This window comes from Panthera uncia, assembly GCF_023721935.1.
Source record: "Panthera uncia isolate 11264 chromosome A1 unlocalized genomic scaffold, Puncia_PCG_1.0 HiC_scaffold_17, whole genome shotgun sequence".
NCBI classification, from domain to species: domain Eukaryota; kingdom Metazoa; phylum Chordata; class Mammalia; order Carnivora; family Felidae; genus Panthera; species Panthera uncia.
In genome coordinates, this window is record NW_026057577.1 from 76,831,081 (window position 1) to 76,845,222 (window position 14,142).

Genomic DNA, 14,142 nt, shown 5'->3' on the forward strand with positions numbered 1-14,142 from the left:
GGATTGTAGATCTAAATGTGAAATGCAAATCTATACAATTCTTAGAAGATAACATAGAAGAAAATCAAGACAACTTTGGGTTTGGCAATGACTTTTTCGATATATCACCAAAGGCATGATCCATGAAAGAAATATTTGATAAGCTGGTCTTCACTAAAAATAAAAACTTATGCTCTTTTGACACTTGTCAAAAGAATGAAAAGACAAGCCACAGATTGGGAGCAAATATTTGCAAAAGACCTACTTGGTCAAGGAGCGTTATCCAAAATATACAAAAACCTCTTAAACTCAGCAATAAGAAAACCAACAACCTGACTAAAATATGGGCCCAACACCTCAATACACCTCTCACTGAAAAAGAGATAAAGACCACAAATACGCATATTAAAAGATGCCCCACATCATTAGGTCATCAGAGAAATGCAAACTAAAACAACAATGAAATATCACTACGCTAACGATTAGAATGGCCCAAATCCAGAACACTGAAAGCACAGCTGTGAGGATGTGGAGGAACAGGAACTCTCATTCATTACTGTGGAGAATATAAAATGGTACAACCAGTTCGGAAGACAGTTTGGCAATTTCTCACAAAACTCAACATACCCCTATCATAAGATCCAGCAATAATACTCCTTGGTATTTACCCAAATGAGTTGAAAATTATGTCCACCACAAAACCTGCACACAGATGTGTACAACAGCTTTATTCATAAATGTCAAAACTTGGAAGCAACAAGTAAATGAATAAACTGGTACATCCAGACAATGCAAGATTGTTCAGCACTAAAGAGAATGATCTGTCAAGCCATGAAAAGACATGGAGGAATTTTACACGCTTATTGCTAAGCACAAGAAGCCAATCTGAAAAGGCTTACTATATGATTCCTACTATATGACATTCAAGAAAAAGCAAAACTATAGACATAGTAAAAACAAACAGAAGCAAACAAAAAATGTTCTTACCATGAATTAATGGGGAGGAATGGATGAATAGGACTTTTAGGTGAGTAAAACTACTCCGTATGATACTATAATGGAGGATACATGTTATTACCCATTTGTCAAAACCCACAGAATGTACAAACTAAGAGTGAACTGCAGTGTAAACTATGGACTTTGGGTGATAATGTTGTGTCCATGTAGGTTCATCAGTTGTAACCAATGTACGGCTCTGGTACAAGATGTTGATAGTGGGGCTATGCATGTGTGGGGGCAGGGAGCATATGGGAAGTCTCTGTACCACCCTCTCAATTTTGCTGTGAACCTAAAACTGCTCTGAAAATAGTCTATTAAAATGGTACTAATTCAGAGTAATCTTAAATTTTATTAGTTTCCTATAATCAAAGAGTACTTACTTCAAAGCATTTGTTTTTGGATCTTAATAAACTATCACTGGAGTGTGTATGAATATTTCTATGTGTGTGTCAGAGTGTATGTGTCTTCGTGTGTGTTTAAGATAAGACAATAAGACAGTGTTATCTTTAATATTTTCTCACACTCAAATGATACTCAACATTAACATATCAAAAAATAAGATGCATTCTTAGCACAATGCTTTATAAAGTTATCCTGTTAAAAATACTTTTGTTTTTCCTTCAGAGTCAAACTGTAATTACCAGGAATCTTTCTAATTAAAAAAAAACACCTATCCTCCAAATGAATGTATTTTATCTTACTTTGTTGAAGCTTCATGTCAAACATCAAAAGAGTGAATGTTGAATAACCATGATTTAGTTATAAGAATGCAATTTAATTGTGTGAAGAATAACACAATCCAAGAAACTGTCTCGAGCCTTAAACAAGGAAACGGTAGGTAAATCCTGGAAGGAAAGTATCACAGTAACAAAACAAAATGAAAACACCTTAGCCCAGTCCCAATTACAGTATATGAAGCAAACTATTTTTAATTCTGGGTTTGGAAACTTTTTTTCTTTTAGAACTTCTATCCATTGTATTTAATTGGTCCCTTGAACTTGCCCTTCCCTCCCATGGCCACTAATTATGCCCCACATTTTTATCATCTTGCGAGTATATTAATCAAAAAAGTCTAATTGGTCTTCATACTCCTAGCACCTCTTCTTGCCAATTCAGAGTCTGGTGTTACAAGACTTACTCTCCTAAATTCACACATATAACTGTGCTTTAAAATAAAATTGATTCTTTTCCCAATCAAATCACAAGTTATTTTTCCAACCTTGTATTCCAATGCTTTACACTGGACTCCATTACTCCTCAAGTTTACCTTGTTCTTAATTACATCATTGTCTCGGTTCACTCTAATAATGCAATAACATTTCCTTCTGTTTGGTTTTCTCTGTCACCCTCTCTCTCTCTCTGTCTCTGTCCTGTTTCTCTCTTTCTCTTTTTATCCCTGATAAATAGCTATTCTGTTTTTTATGTCTGGTTGAAATGTTAGACTTTTAAGTGTTCTTTGCTAACATGAGAAACAAACTCTACACTCCTGACAATATACCCTCTTAACATTCGTTTAAGTACTAGCCAGTTGTATACATACATCTGTTTCTGCTATAAAGCCTATGCATTCCTTTAAAGAAGTAATCAGACTTCTTCATTTTTCTATCTCCAATATCTGGCATTCAGTAGATATTCAATAAATACACATTACTGCTTATCTTTGTGTTATATATTTTACACATTTATATGTGTGCATGACTGAACTTGGCCTTTTGGCCACTTGCCACTTTTATATAAAGTCTATTTCTTGGTTTTACATCTGAGCTTGTATTAATAAAAGGGAAATGTTAACCTAATTCATAAAATTGGAATCTATGGCTTTTGGGGGGAAGCATCAGGGCATGTTATCTCATCCAGCCTTCTCTATCTCTAGTAGACCTCTTAACTACAGAAGGGACTTAATTGCTCCTTAAATATATCTAACATTTATGCTTCCACAATATTGCCCAGTAGCCATTTAGCACTTCTGTTGGTAGTTTTCTTACCCCAAATTCATCAACTTTACCATGAATTCTTATTACTCTTTAACATGGCAAAACATAAAAACCAGTAGTATGCTCATGACTAGACATAAATAGATGCTAAGTTCAAATATTTGCTTTTTTTAAGGAAGAGAATGAGCTTTAAGATAACATAGCACATAAACAAAATGCAAGTTGCTGAATAGCGTACCCATTATAAAAAAGGAGAAACATGTATCCATTGGAAGCTTTTCCTGAAGCTCCCTCCTGTCTAGGGAAAACATTTAGTTATGTGTTCCATTGTGCCAAGGACAGACTGGTCCTTTCCAGACACTTACCCTCTGACAGCATGAATAAGTCTCAATGATGGATAGGCAGTTCGCACTTTCAGTTTGTTCTTAAGGATTAATGCATTAACCCACTCCACGTGCTTCTCTCCTCCTTTGACCATGAAAGCAGGGATCCAAAGGACACTGTCATTCAGCATGGAAAGTCTATGCACAAATTTTTCTCTGTCACTCTCATTCCGAAAGCCTCCAAATGCTCTTTGTACAACTGATGGATTCATGGTAATAAAATCTGATTTAGTTCCCACATCTGCAGCAAACTCCACCACAGGGGCTAGATTACACCTGAAGAGGAAAAAAATTAATGGACAAATGAAAAATTAATATGAAACATTAACTCCTAAAACAGTGTACATAAAAAGAAGAATGGGGAACAAGCATTTTTTTTTCCTACCATGTTAGAAAAATAAGATAATCTGCCTGATAAAATTATATTTTCAGTAAGTTATCACATATTCAGGAATATTATCTTCAATAAGGATGTGCTCTCCTAGTATAGGGCTCAAACTGTCATTGATATTAATTCGGCCTGTTGTCTAAGAATACTCTTTGTTGCTATCTTCATAAAACCACATGATATGAATTCCTAATAGTTGAATTTATGATGGTAAATTCACAAAAGCTCAGCTGCCGTGCAGTAGGCAACCTAAAACCACATGCTGTTCTCTAAGTAAGTAAAACACACATTAGACTTGATATTCTAATTCCACACCACTTGTCAAACTTAGGTCATTTTAATAACTTTATAAACATAATTAAGTGAAGGTGGCTTTTCTGTATCCTGAGGTCCAGTAAAAGTACAATTTGCTATAGCATTTTCCACAACCATATTTTTAATTGCCCTCTACAGCCCTAAATGGGAAAGAAATGTAAGAAAAGTGGAATTATTACATTTAATATGCCTTTTTGAGATATTAAACAATTCAGAAAAGCCCTTATTATCAAATATCTTTCTGTTCCTTTTGAGCACATCATCAAAATGCACATTTTTTTCCCCTGCTATCAGGCCGCATATGCTTTGTGGAGGAGGGACAGAATTCCATGTCCTGTTCTCCCCACTGAAGCTCCAGGGTCTCACAAAGTGCCTGCACCTGATTTCATTCTTACATCGCAAGAAAGCTTTGAAAGCTTTGAAAAGCACCTTGAATTTTGTCTTCAATCAAATTTTGATGCTTCTTTGATCCTATCACATAGGTGTTTGGATACTTGACTTAAAAATAGTTTTAAAATGTTTTTCATTTTCTAAAAAACGTTAATTTGTACGTGAAAAGTTAGATATTTAACAAGTAATAGTTTGATAATTTATAAAAAAATCATTTGAATCTATTCAATCTACCCCTTCAAGAAAACACACACACAGTACATACACGCAATTTCTTCTTTTATTTTTCTTCCCTAATATCAGCCTTTAAAGAAAAGGGGAAATAAACTGATTTCCTCTTTCTGTATTTTTGTGGGTTATAATGCATTATGAAAATTTCTCACATTTCCCTTCCTTGTGCTCTTTGCCACTTTAATTTAATTCTCAAACAAGTCACATTTAATTAAAGGGTGAAGTGTGTGCTCCACTATTTAAAATACTGGCTTGTATATCCTTCCTTTCCTTATCTCTCTTAATTAATATATCTTATTACTTGCTAGATCTCTGACACCATTTAGCTACCATAAGGAACAACTCACACAATTCAGCAAAGTCTGTATTATTTAGGATGAGCTCCTCAGAGAAAACAAATAAAAAATAACGCATCATATTGTTTAGAAAATATTTTTTTCAAGTTATATATATTTAATTATACCCACTACAGTGTGTGACATTTATTTGTCTTTAGCCATGATCCATGCACTATATGAGATTAGATATTATTCATTCCCATCACAGTAAGAATATTATGGATGCCATCATAATATTATGAAGAATATTATGAAAGGAATAGCTACATGTGAACAGAAGCCAAAATGGACATCTTACTGTGGAACTCACTGTAGGTTGAGGACATAATTATTTTTCAAGTCCTAAACTGTGTTTCATACCAACTTTAAAAATAGTTAAAATTCTAACCAAGTTGATTGCAAGATGAATTTGAATTCTTCAGGGAACATGCATTCTGAACGTCAGTATTACAGATACTTCTCCTTCCTCAGGTAAAAATAGACAATGCTTGTTAATGTTACAGTTAACATAATATGTCTTCCCCATCAAATTCCTCAGCTATTCTTTTCAGAGGATTTCTACTGTAGAAAAACAACATCTCTACTTCATTTTTTCTATAATTGTTAAAATTACCAGAGCCAACCGAGTTAGAAAAAAAAAAATACCATTCTACTGCATTATCTTTTCAGGGGAAAAATGTCACTTACTTTATGATTTACATTACTTTTTCTTATCACAGATTTAAAAACACCCATACTGGAGCACCTGGGTGGCTCAGGTGGTTAAGCGCCTGACTCTTGATTTCAGCTCAGGTCATGATCTCAGAGTTCATGGGATCAAGCCCCACATTGGGCTGTGCTGGCAGTGCAGAGCCTGCTCTGGAATCTCTCTCCCTCTCTGTCTGCCCCTCCCTTGCTTGTGCTCTGTCTTTCCCTCTCTCTCAAAATAAATACATAAATATAAAAAAAAATTAAATATTCCTAGTCCCATGTTGGCCAACATTTTTTTTTAGGATTTTAGAATTGACTTTTAGAATTGACTCAGCATGTTTCTTAAACATAAATGTATGGCCATGTGTCTTTTAAGAACTAATAGATTCATCAGTGATGTTGGGTGTTGAAAAACAGGTACTTTCCAGTAGGAAGCAAAAGTAAACTTAGAGAATAAGAATATTTTTTGAGAATAGGGTTGATCTAGGAGACCAGCCAATGTATATGATGCAAGGAATGCTAACTGATTGTACTGTTCACTAAAAAAAGCAGGAGGAGATGAAAGAGTAATTGATTCACATGAACTCTATTGTAAAGTTTTTATTACCTAAGCACAGTGTAACCAGGCTTGTGAGGGATGGAAATAGAAGCACTGAAAATAGCACAACAGAAGGACACATCATAAAATATAATCTACATTAGCTCTAGGAGTCCAGTATATTCATTTTCCTTGGAGTGACTATGTCTGGTTTTTCACTGGAAGGAAAGACTAACATCGTGTCCACATGTGGTCAGTAAATTAACTACTCTGTGGTTGAGTCAGATATTTAGTCATATAATTAGCTGAATGCCACATAATCGGGGCAAGCATTATAAAACCCAAAATAACCAACCAGCTGTGTTGCACTCCTGCAATTCAGTAGACTTGTTGTGAACTGCATAGTGTTACTAGTAGCAATACTGCTGACTGAGCAAGATTATGAATAGATCTGCAATCAAACATTCTGCATCTTTCTTTTTTCTAAAATCTTCTGAAGGATTATAATACTCATAAGTATCCAGAATGTGTAGGAAGCATTTATGAATTAACACATTAGTTTTCATTTAATTCTTAATCTCATAAAACTGATCAGTGGCCAATTTTTAAATGAAGGATTTCTGTGAGTCAAAACTACTGAGTACATAAGAATATTAATACACTCAAACTCTATTTCTTTAACAAGATTAAATTTTGTGTACTACCTGACTATTTTTGACATATCAAAAACATGAAAACAGGTATTCAGAATTAGGTATGTTGGCCAAACTCCCTGTATACTCAAAGCTACCCAATTTTAAATTTATTTGTGTTTATTTTCCATCATTAAAAACCTGCAGGAATGTATACTCTAGACCTCTGAAATTTCTTCTTGACCTCACACCAGATGTGATGGCCTCTCAACATTCCTTTTATATAGAACTGAAAATACTTTCATTTCTTTCAATGCTATAGAAAATGTTTTACATTAATTTTAATTTTAACTCATTTAATTTTTTAAGGAAAAAACTCTTATTTCATGTGTAACACCTCAGGATCACAGAATTCCCTAGGGACATGTCTTTTAATTTGTCAATATTCTCTGCATGTCCTTTAAGTAATAGCTCAATAGTCTAAGCAACTAGAAGTTCCCCCTTTCAACAGCTCAGCAGATTTGTCTTGAGAGTTCATTTTTCAAATACTATACTATATTCAAATACTCAGAACTCTTTTCCCAGCTATTTTACTATTTGTGCTATTTTCAAATTATATAATCTGGCCAAAAAATAATCTTGACCATTATTGTTAGTAATACCCATAAGATAAGGTTCATTCATTTAGCTGTGCGTTTATTCATCCCAGGGGTTGTGTTATACACTTATGCTAGCTATAGAACTAGTCATCCACAATACTAAAGTAAAATAGTGTGTGCTGTGATACAGGAGGTTGCTAATCACTTCTTTAAATGAATAACATAGATTAATGAGCAGAAAACAACAATGAGTGGATTATAGACCAAATTGTATTCTTTTTTACCATTTAATGTTCAAACAAGTTCCAAACACATGATTAACATCTATTTTGCTCTCTTGGCCAGTCCCATTGTGTGTGTTTCTACACACACAGGTATCAACACTGTTGATACACAGGTATCAACCCTGAAATATCTCAACACAAACTATCATTACCAAGGGAACCATGTTTGCCAACAGACTATGAAATGTGAGATAACCTCTTCTCTTTTCTGCCCTCAAAGGAAGCTTATGGTTCATATCCGCTCCCATCCTGCTTTTGAGTTGAAGAGCCAAGAGAACAAAGAATCTGTGATACCTATTTCTTTCTTTCTTTTCTTTTCTTCTTTTTTTTTTTTTTTTAGGTTTTGTGGTTAACCTCTCCAAATGGCTAGAGGAAGCTAAAACATGCAACCTATCAGTCAGTCTTGCTGACTTTGTTGAGTGACTGTAGTAAGCCCTGAAAAGACCTAAAGCCAATAATTTTTGCAATATTTTATGGTAAGGAATAATATTAGCTCTACTCAGAGATGAGAAACTAAGGACAAAATGGTTAAGAAACATGTCCAAGGACATAGTGCATATAAAAGAAAAGCACAACTGTCTTAGAATGATTCAGGATAGCGGTTTTAATTGACACTATTTATACATGTGATTTCTTTCAGAATCAGAGAAAATGTCAATATATTCATCCTTCATCCCAACCTTCCTATAGAAGAAAGTGCAGACTCCCAGGACTTAAGCATATTATACAAGTCCATTCAGCCATATGTTCCCCAAATCCTGAGAAGTTATTAAACAAAGCGTTTTATGTATCTCAACCATAAGAATAATATTTATATTTCACATCTCTTGAAGGAGAGGATTTTCAGAATGTCGATAAAATAATTAAGTATCAAACTGATATGACATTTTGAAATTTGAATCATAGGATTAACAGTTAATTTATATGTTGCATACCATCAATGTAGTAAACAAAGTGTAAGAAATAGAGATGAAACATCATGTTGAAGATTTGCGTTTCAGTGTGATGGATGCACACAGAAATACACAATCACACATACACATATCACATTTTATGCTTGATCAGATAACAATTAATGGAATCCTCAATTTGACAGAAATAAAAACAAATGACACTTATGTTGTGAAAATAACTAAGTGACAAAACAGAAGAGGAAACTTTTTCACAAACCCAGATTTGTTTACATTACTGGCAAGGGTGGGAAAAACAGTGCCATATTATTTCCAGGGAAATCACAGAATTGAAAAAAAATTCAAACTCATTCTAAAATACAAAAATGAGAGGGGCGCCTGGGTGGCTCAGTTGGTTGAGTGTCGGACTTCAGCTCAGGTCAGGGATCGCGCGGTCCATGAGTTCAAGCCCCGCGTCGGGCTCTGGGCTGATGGCTCAGAGCCTGGAGCCTGCTTCCAATTCTGTGTCTCCCTCTCTCTCTACCCCATCCCCGTTCATGCTCTGTCTCTGTCTCAAAAATAAACGTTAAAAAAATTAAAAAAAAAAAATGAGAGCACCTGGGTGGCTCGATTGTTCAATTGCCTGACTTCAGCTCAGGTCATGATCTCACAGTTTGTGGGTTCAAGCTCCGCATCAGACTCTGTGCTGACAGCTTGGAGCTTGGAGCCTGGAGCCTGCTTCAGATTCTGTGTCTCCCTCTCTCTGTGCCCCTCCCAGCTCGCACTTTGTCTGTTTCTCTCTCTCTCTCTCAAAAATAAATAACATTTAAAAAAAATTGATACCGAGAATTACGTTAGGCTATATTATTCCCACACTTCTGCCAAATCCAAAATGGAGTCATTGTTATATTATCAAATAATATATTAATAATATATATAAATAATATATTTAATAATATATTAAATATGCATCCAGTATGTATGCAATTTTAGCTTAAACTTTACGAATAAAAAGTATTTGGCTTAGTTTCTGCCCTCAATCATCTTTTTTTTTTAATGTTTATTTATTTCTGAGAGAGACACACAGAGAGAGAAAGAGAGAGAGGCAGAGACAGAGAGAGAGAAAGAGAGAAGCTGGGGAGGGGCAGAGAGAGAGGGAGACACAGAATCCAAAGCAGGCTCCAGGCCCTGAGCTGTCAGCATAGAGCCCAACGAGGGGCTTCAACTCACGAGTCGTGAGATTATGACCCGAGCCAAAATTGGACACTTAACTGAATGAGCCACACAAGCGACCCCCTCAGCCATCTTTTTAAGAGTAGTTATGTGGGCATTGGTGTTCACATCCCAACCTGCATGGCCTTGGGCAAGTTACTCAAACTCTCTGAGATCCAACTTTTTCTATAAATGATGCTACTAACACTGATTAAAATGCTATGAGAAAATTGAAACAAAATATCTGAATTTCATCTTAGAATTGTTTGCTTAGAATTGGTAATAAATATTAGCTTATGGTAATCATTTTTTTTATATGCCCTTTCCTTTTGCAACCTATTATGAGAGATAAAAGGAATGCATGCAGGCAAATTAAAGAGCATGTAGATAGAAAAAACTTACTGAACAACAGTGTGGGGAAAAAAGATTGACTGATAGCACATGTGATAAACCATTTTGGCTGGAGTCGAGCCACTCTTCCCCCTTCCCCCTCCAAAAAGAAACTAATTAGGATTTAAATGGTTGACTCAGTGGTTGATTAAAAATGACTTGAATATTAGACAAAACAAATCTAACTTCATAGGCAATATGAAAACTATTCAGGCTCATAAACATGGCTAAATGTACTTAAGAGAATAGGACACATATATGCAGGAAAAACTAGAATAAAGTTCTACAATTAGGACTTTGACACAATTCTTAAATAAAGTAGTGAAGGTCTTTTATTACTACAGCAAGAAGATTAATAGCTAAGTTTTATTTAGCATTGATTGTGTGGTAGAAATTGTTCTATTTGCCTTTTTTTGCTGTTTTCCTCATAATAATTTCATAAGACAGGCACTCTCATTATGTTTCTCCATTGATGAAGTAACTGAGTCGTTGTAAGTTGTATAAATTTACAAAGCTCGTAAAGAGTAAGGCAGGTTTTAAGCTCTGAAACATCGTGCATCAATTAAGTCCTGTGTATGAAAAGGAAGAACTAGACAAACGAATTTAGATATCTTTGTCACAAGTTCAGTTGCACCTGAATGTGATAGAGCTGTATCTTTGATCATCCCAGTAACTTCACTGATTCACACATCTGATCTGAAGGTCTGGTTGGCTAAAGGAAGTGAGAAAGTTACATCCTTCCTCACTCTTCTGTAAACACTCCTCACCAAAAGTGGGGTCTTGGATGGGAGAAGATAACTACCCAGGCATGTGGAGATTACTCCTTGGCAGGGATATATAAACAGCTGTGTTCCTCTGAAAAACAATCAAAGCAAGTAAACATGAAAAGGAATGTGAAGGGGAAAAAATATGCAGATTATGGAAGAAAGGTGAGGCAATTAAAAGTAGAAGGGCATCCGGGTGGCTCAGTGAGTTAGGCATCCAACTTTGGCCCAGATCATGATCTCACGATTCGTGGGTTCCAGCCCCTCATGGAGCTCTGCATTGACTGTGCAGAGCCTGCTCAGGATTCTCTCTCTCTACCCTTCGGTTGCTCTTGCTCTCTCTCACTCTCTCTCTCTTAAAAAAATAAGTAAGTAAGCTTTAAAAAAGTATATATACAGAGACTAAGGAAGGAAAGGGAGGGAGGGAGGAAGGAAGGAATAAAAGGAAGGAAGAAAAGAAGGCAGCGGGCTGGTGGTGACATTTATTTATTTATTTATTTATTTATTTATTTATTTATTTTAAAGTTTATTTATTTTGAGGGAGTAACAGAGAGAGAGGGTGAGAATGAGAATCCCAAGCAAATTCTGCACTCACAGCACGGGGCACAAACCCACAAGCCCATGAGATCATGACCTGACCCGAAATCAAGGGTCAGACATTCAACTGACTGAGCCACCCAGGCACCCCTGTTGGTGCCATTTAAAAGCACAAGACTAAAATTCAAGTTGAGACTCTATGTTAACATCAGTGGACTACATTCTCTTCTGTAAAATAAGGAAATTGTCTCAGGAGAGAATGAGATGTACAGTCTACTCAATGAGTTTAATTTTGAAAGAAATACACTGAACTGTTTAGATGTTCAGTTTCTTTCTCTTCTGGGGACTTCTTTCTCATAAAAAAGTGTTCTCATTATGAAAAACTAATATGAACAAGAGGTATTGTTGGAAGAAAAAATCTCCTGGATTTTAAAATAATGAAAGGATACTGAAAAGATCTCACAACAATATAGAGAATACTAGAAGGCTATTAGTAACGGTAACAAATTTAAATGTAATATAAAATACAAATATCTCCTCTTATATAAAGCATTGGTTTAAAAATAAGGCCTATTCCAGTGGAAAAAAATAAAAATAAAAATAAAAATAAGGCCTAAAAAGTATAGACTCACTCGAAGACTTCAGCTTACACAGGTATCTTGACTCAATGGGCCTCTGCCTAGACTCTCACCATGAAATCTAGCATATGAATAGACAAGAGTCTGGGAAATCAGGTGACAGTCAAAGCTTTTCACTCTGATTCCACATTTTTAATCAATCTCTGACATTGATCATTCTTCTTGGAGCCTGCTTAACTTTGAGTAGTATGAATACTTACAAATCATCACCTATTTTTCAAGAAAAGAGGAAAAAACTGGAGGAGCGATAAAAGGAACTATAGGAGAATTAAAAGGGGAAAGTAAGGCATCAGAAGGGTAATGACTTACAAATATATTTTTCTCAATTAAAAAATAAACTCTCACAGCCTCTGGTTGTCAATGCACAGTAATGTGCAATAAGCAATTTAGAAGGAAAGAATTTTAATTGCTGTCCTCTATCTGGGGCCTGACAATATATTTATAAAAGTTCATAAACCTCCTGAGCATTGTTAAAAACTTGTCATTATACGACACAGATTTTAAAGGAATTTAAAAATGATTTATTAATGTCAGCCTTTATCACAATTAAGAATTTGCCTGTGATTGTTTTTTCACAAAAGTAAATATGTAATGTATATAGGGTAGCAAGATTAATATTTATTTGAATTACTGTAAATGTTACTTCTTGGAATTGCATATAGAATGAATCCTAAGCATACCCTCAAAATGCTTCCTTTGTAATTAAAAAAACATCATTTTTATTTTTCTGAAGACGGTGTAAAGAGAAAATGCTGGCCATTGTTGAGAAATTCCCTGTTCGTTATCTTGGGTAAAAATTCATGACTGGGGAATGTTTAAGACATGGGAGTGGGAAACCAAGCAAGAATACTTAGAATATATTTTCAGGTACTCTTGTCATAATCAGGGGACTGGACTACCCTATTGATCAATGGTTGCTAAGCAGTTACTACTGTTTTAAAGACGGAAGAACTGATTAAGCATGAAATGTATGTCCTTAAAAGTTACGTTGTGCATTAAAAAGAAGGAAACGGGATTCACAAAACATTATAGTTGATATTTTAATCACCCAAGAAAGAAAACCAAGGCAGAAAAACTGTAACTTCTTCTCATTGTAATTCATGGTGTTAATAAACAATGTACACTATGGTCATTACAGAGGCTGTGGGAAACACATCTGAGTTTGCTAACTTTTAGTGATTATACTATAAACTTGTCACAACAACATAGCTTTGACATTTAATTTTCTTGTTTAAGAAAAGAAAAAAAATTGATTTGTCATTATAAGTTATGAATATATTTTTTCATTTTTTTGAAAGTACAACCAAGGGTTGAAAAATAATTTCTAACTTAGTATATATGATTTATTCCACACTAGGCCCTGGAAAGACAGTTGGTAGTATGCTCAGAGGATTTAGGGATTCTGGTACCAATCAAGTATTCAGAAAAATTGTCATATTATGAGTGAATAAAAATGAATGTTTTATTTTCTGATATAACAAAGTAGGCCAAGGCAACTTCACATTCATTAAATCATATTTATTCTAAGTAGAACTTCCTTATAGTCTGTTTTAGTAGAAAATCACATTTTGACTTGGCACAAAGGCCTTGATCTCCATATTTCTTTCATCCTCCATATCTAATTCAGAAAGTTCCTCTCAGAAAATCTCTCCTGAATAGGGGTGCATGGGTGGCTCAGTCAGTTAAGTGTTTGACTTTGGCTCAGGTCATGATCTTGTGGTTTGGGAATTTGAGCCCAACGTCGGACTCTGTGCTGACAGCTCAGAGCCTGGTGTCTGCTTTGGATTCTGTGTCTCCTTCTTTCTCTGTTCCTCCCCAACTCGCATTTCCCTCTCTCTCTCTCTCTCTCTCTCTCTCTCTCTCTCAAAAATAAACATAAAAAAAAGAAAATCTCTCTTTAGTATATTCTTTCTTCTCTATTCCTATTGATATTTTCTCAGCTTAGTCACCACCATGTTTCTTTGGACTTTTGTTGCACTGATTTGTTAATTATTTTTTAAACTACTAGCTA

At 35.0% G+C, this 14,142-nt stretch overlaps 1 protein-coding gene across 1 annotated transcript in view; it reads right to left on the reverse strand.

Annotated features, from left to right (window-relative positions):
- ST8SIA4 (ST8 alpha-N-acetyl-neuraminide alpha-2,8-sialyltransferase 4) overlaps window positions 1-14,142 on the reverse strand; it is a 100,064-nt gene that overhangs the window by 50,858 nt on the left and 35,064 nt on the right. The window contains 1 exon segment of the mRNA XM_049647650.1: window positions 3,278-3,571. Coding sequence (XP_049503607.1) covers window positions 3,278-3,571 — 294 coding nt within the window.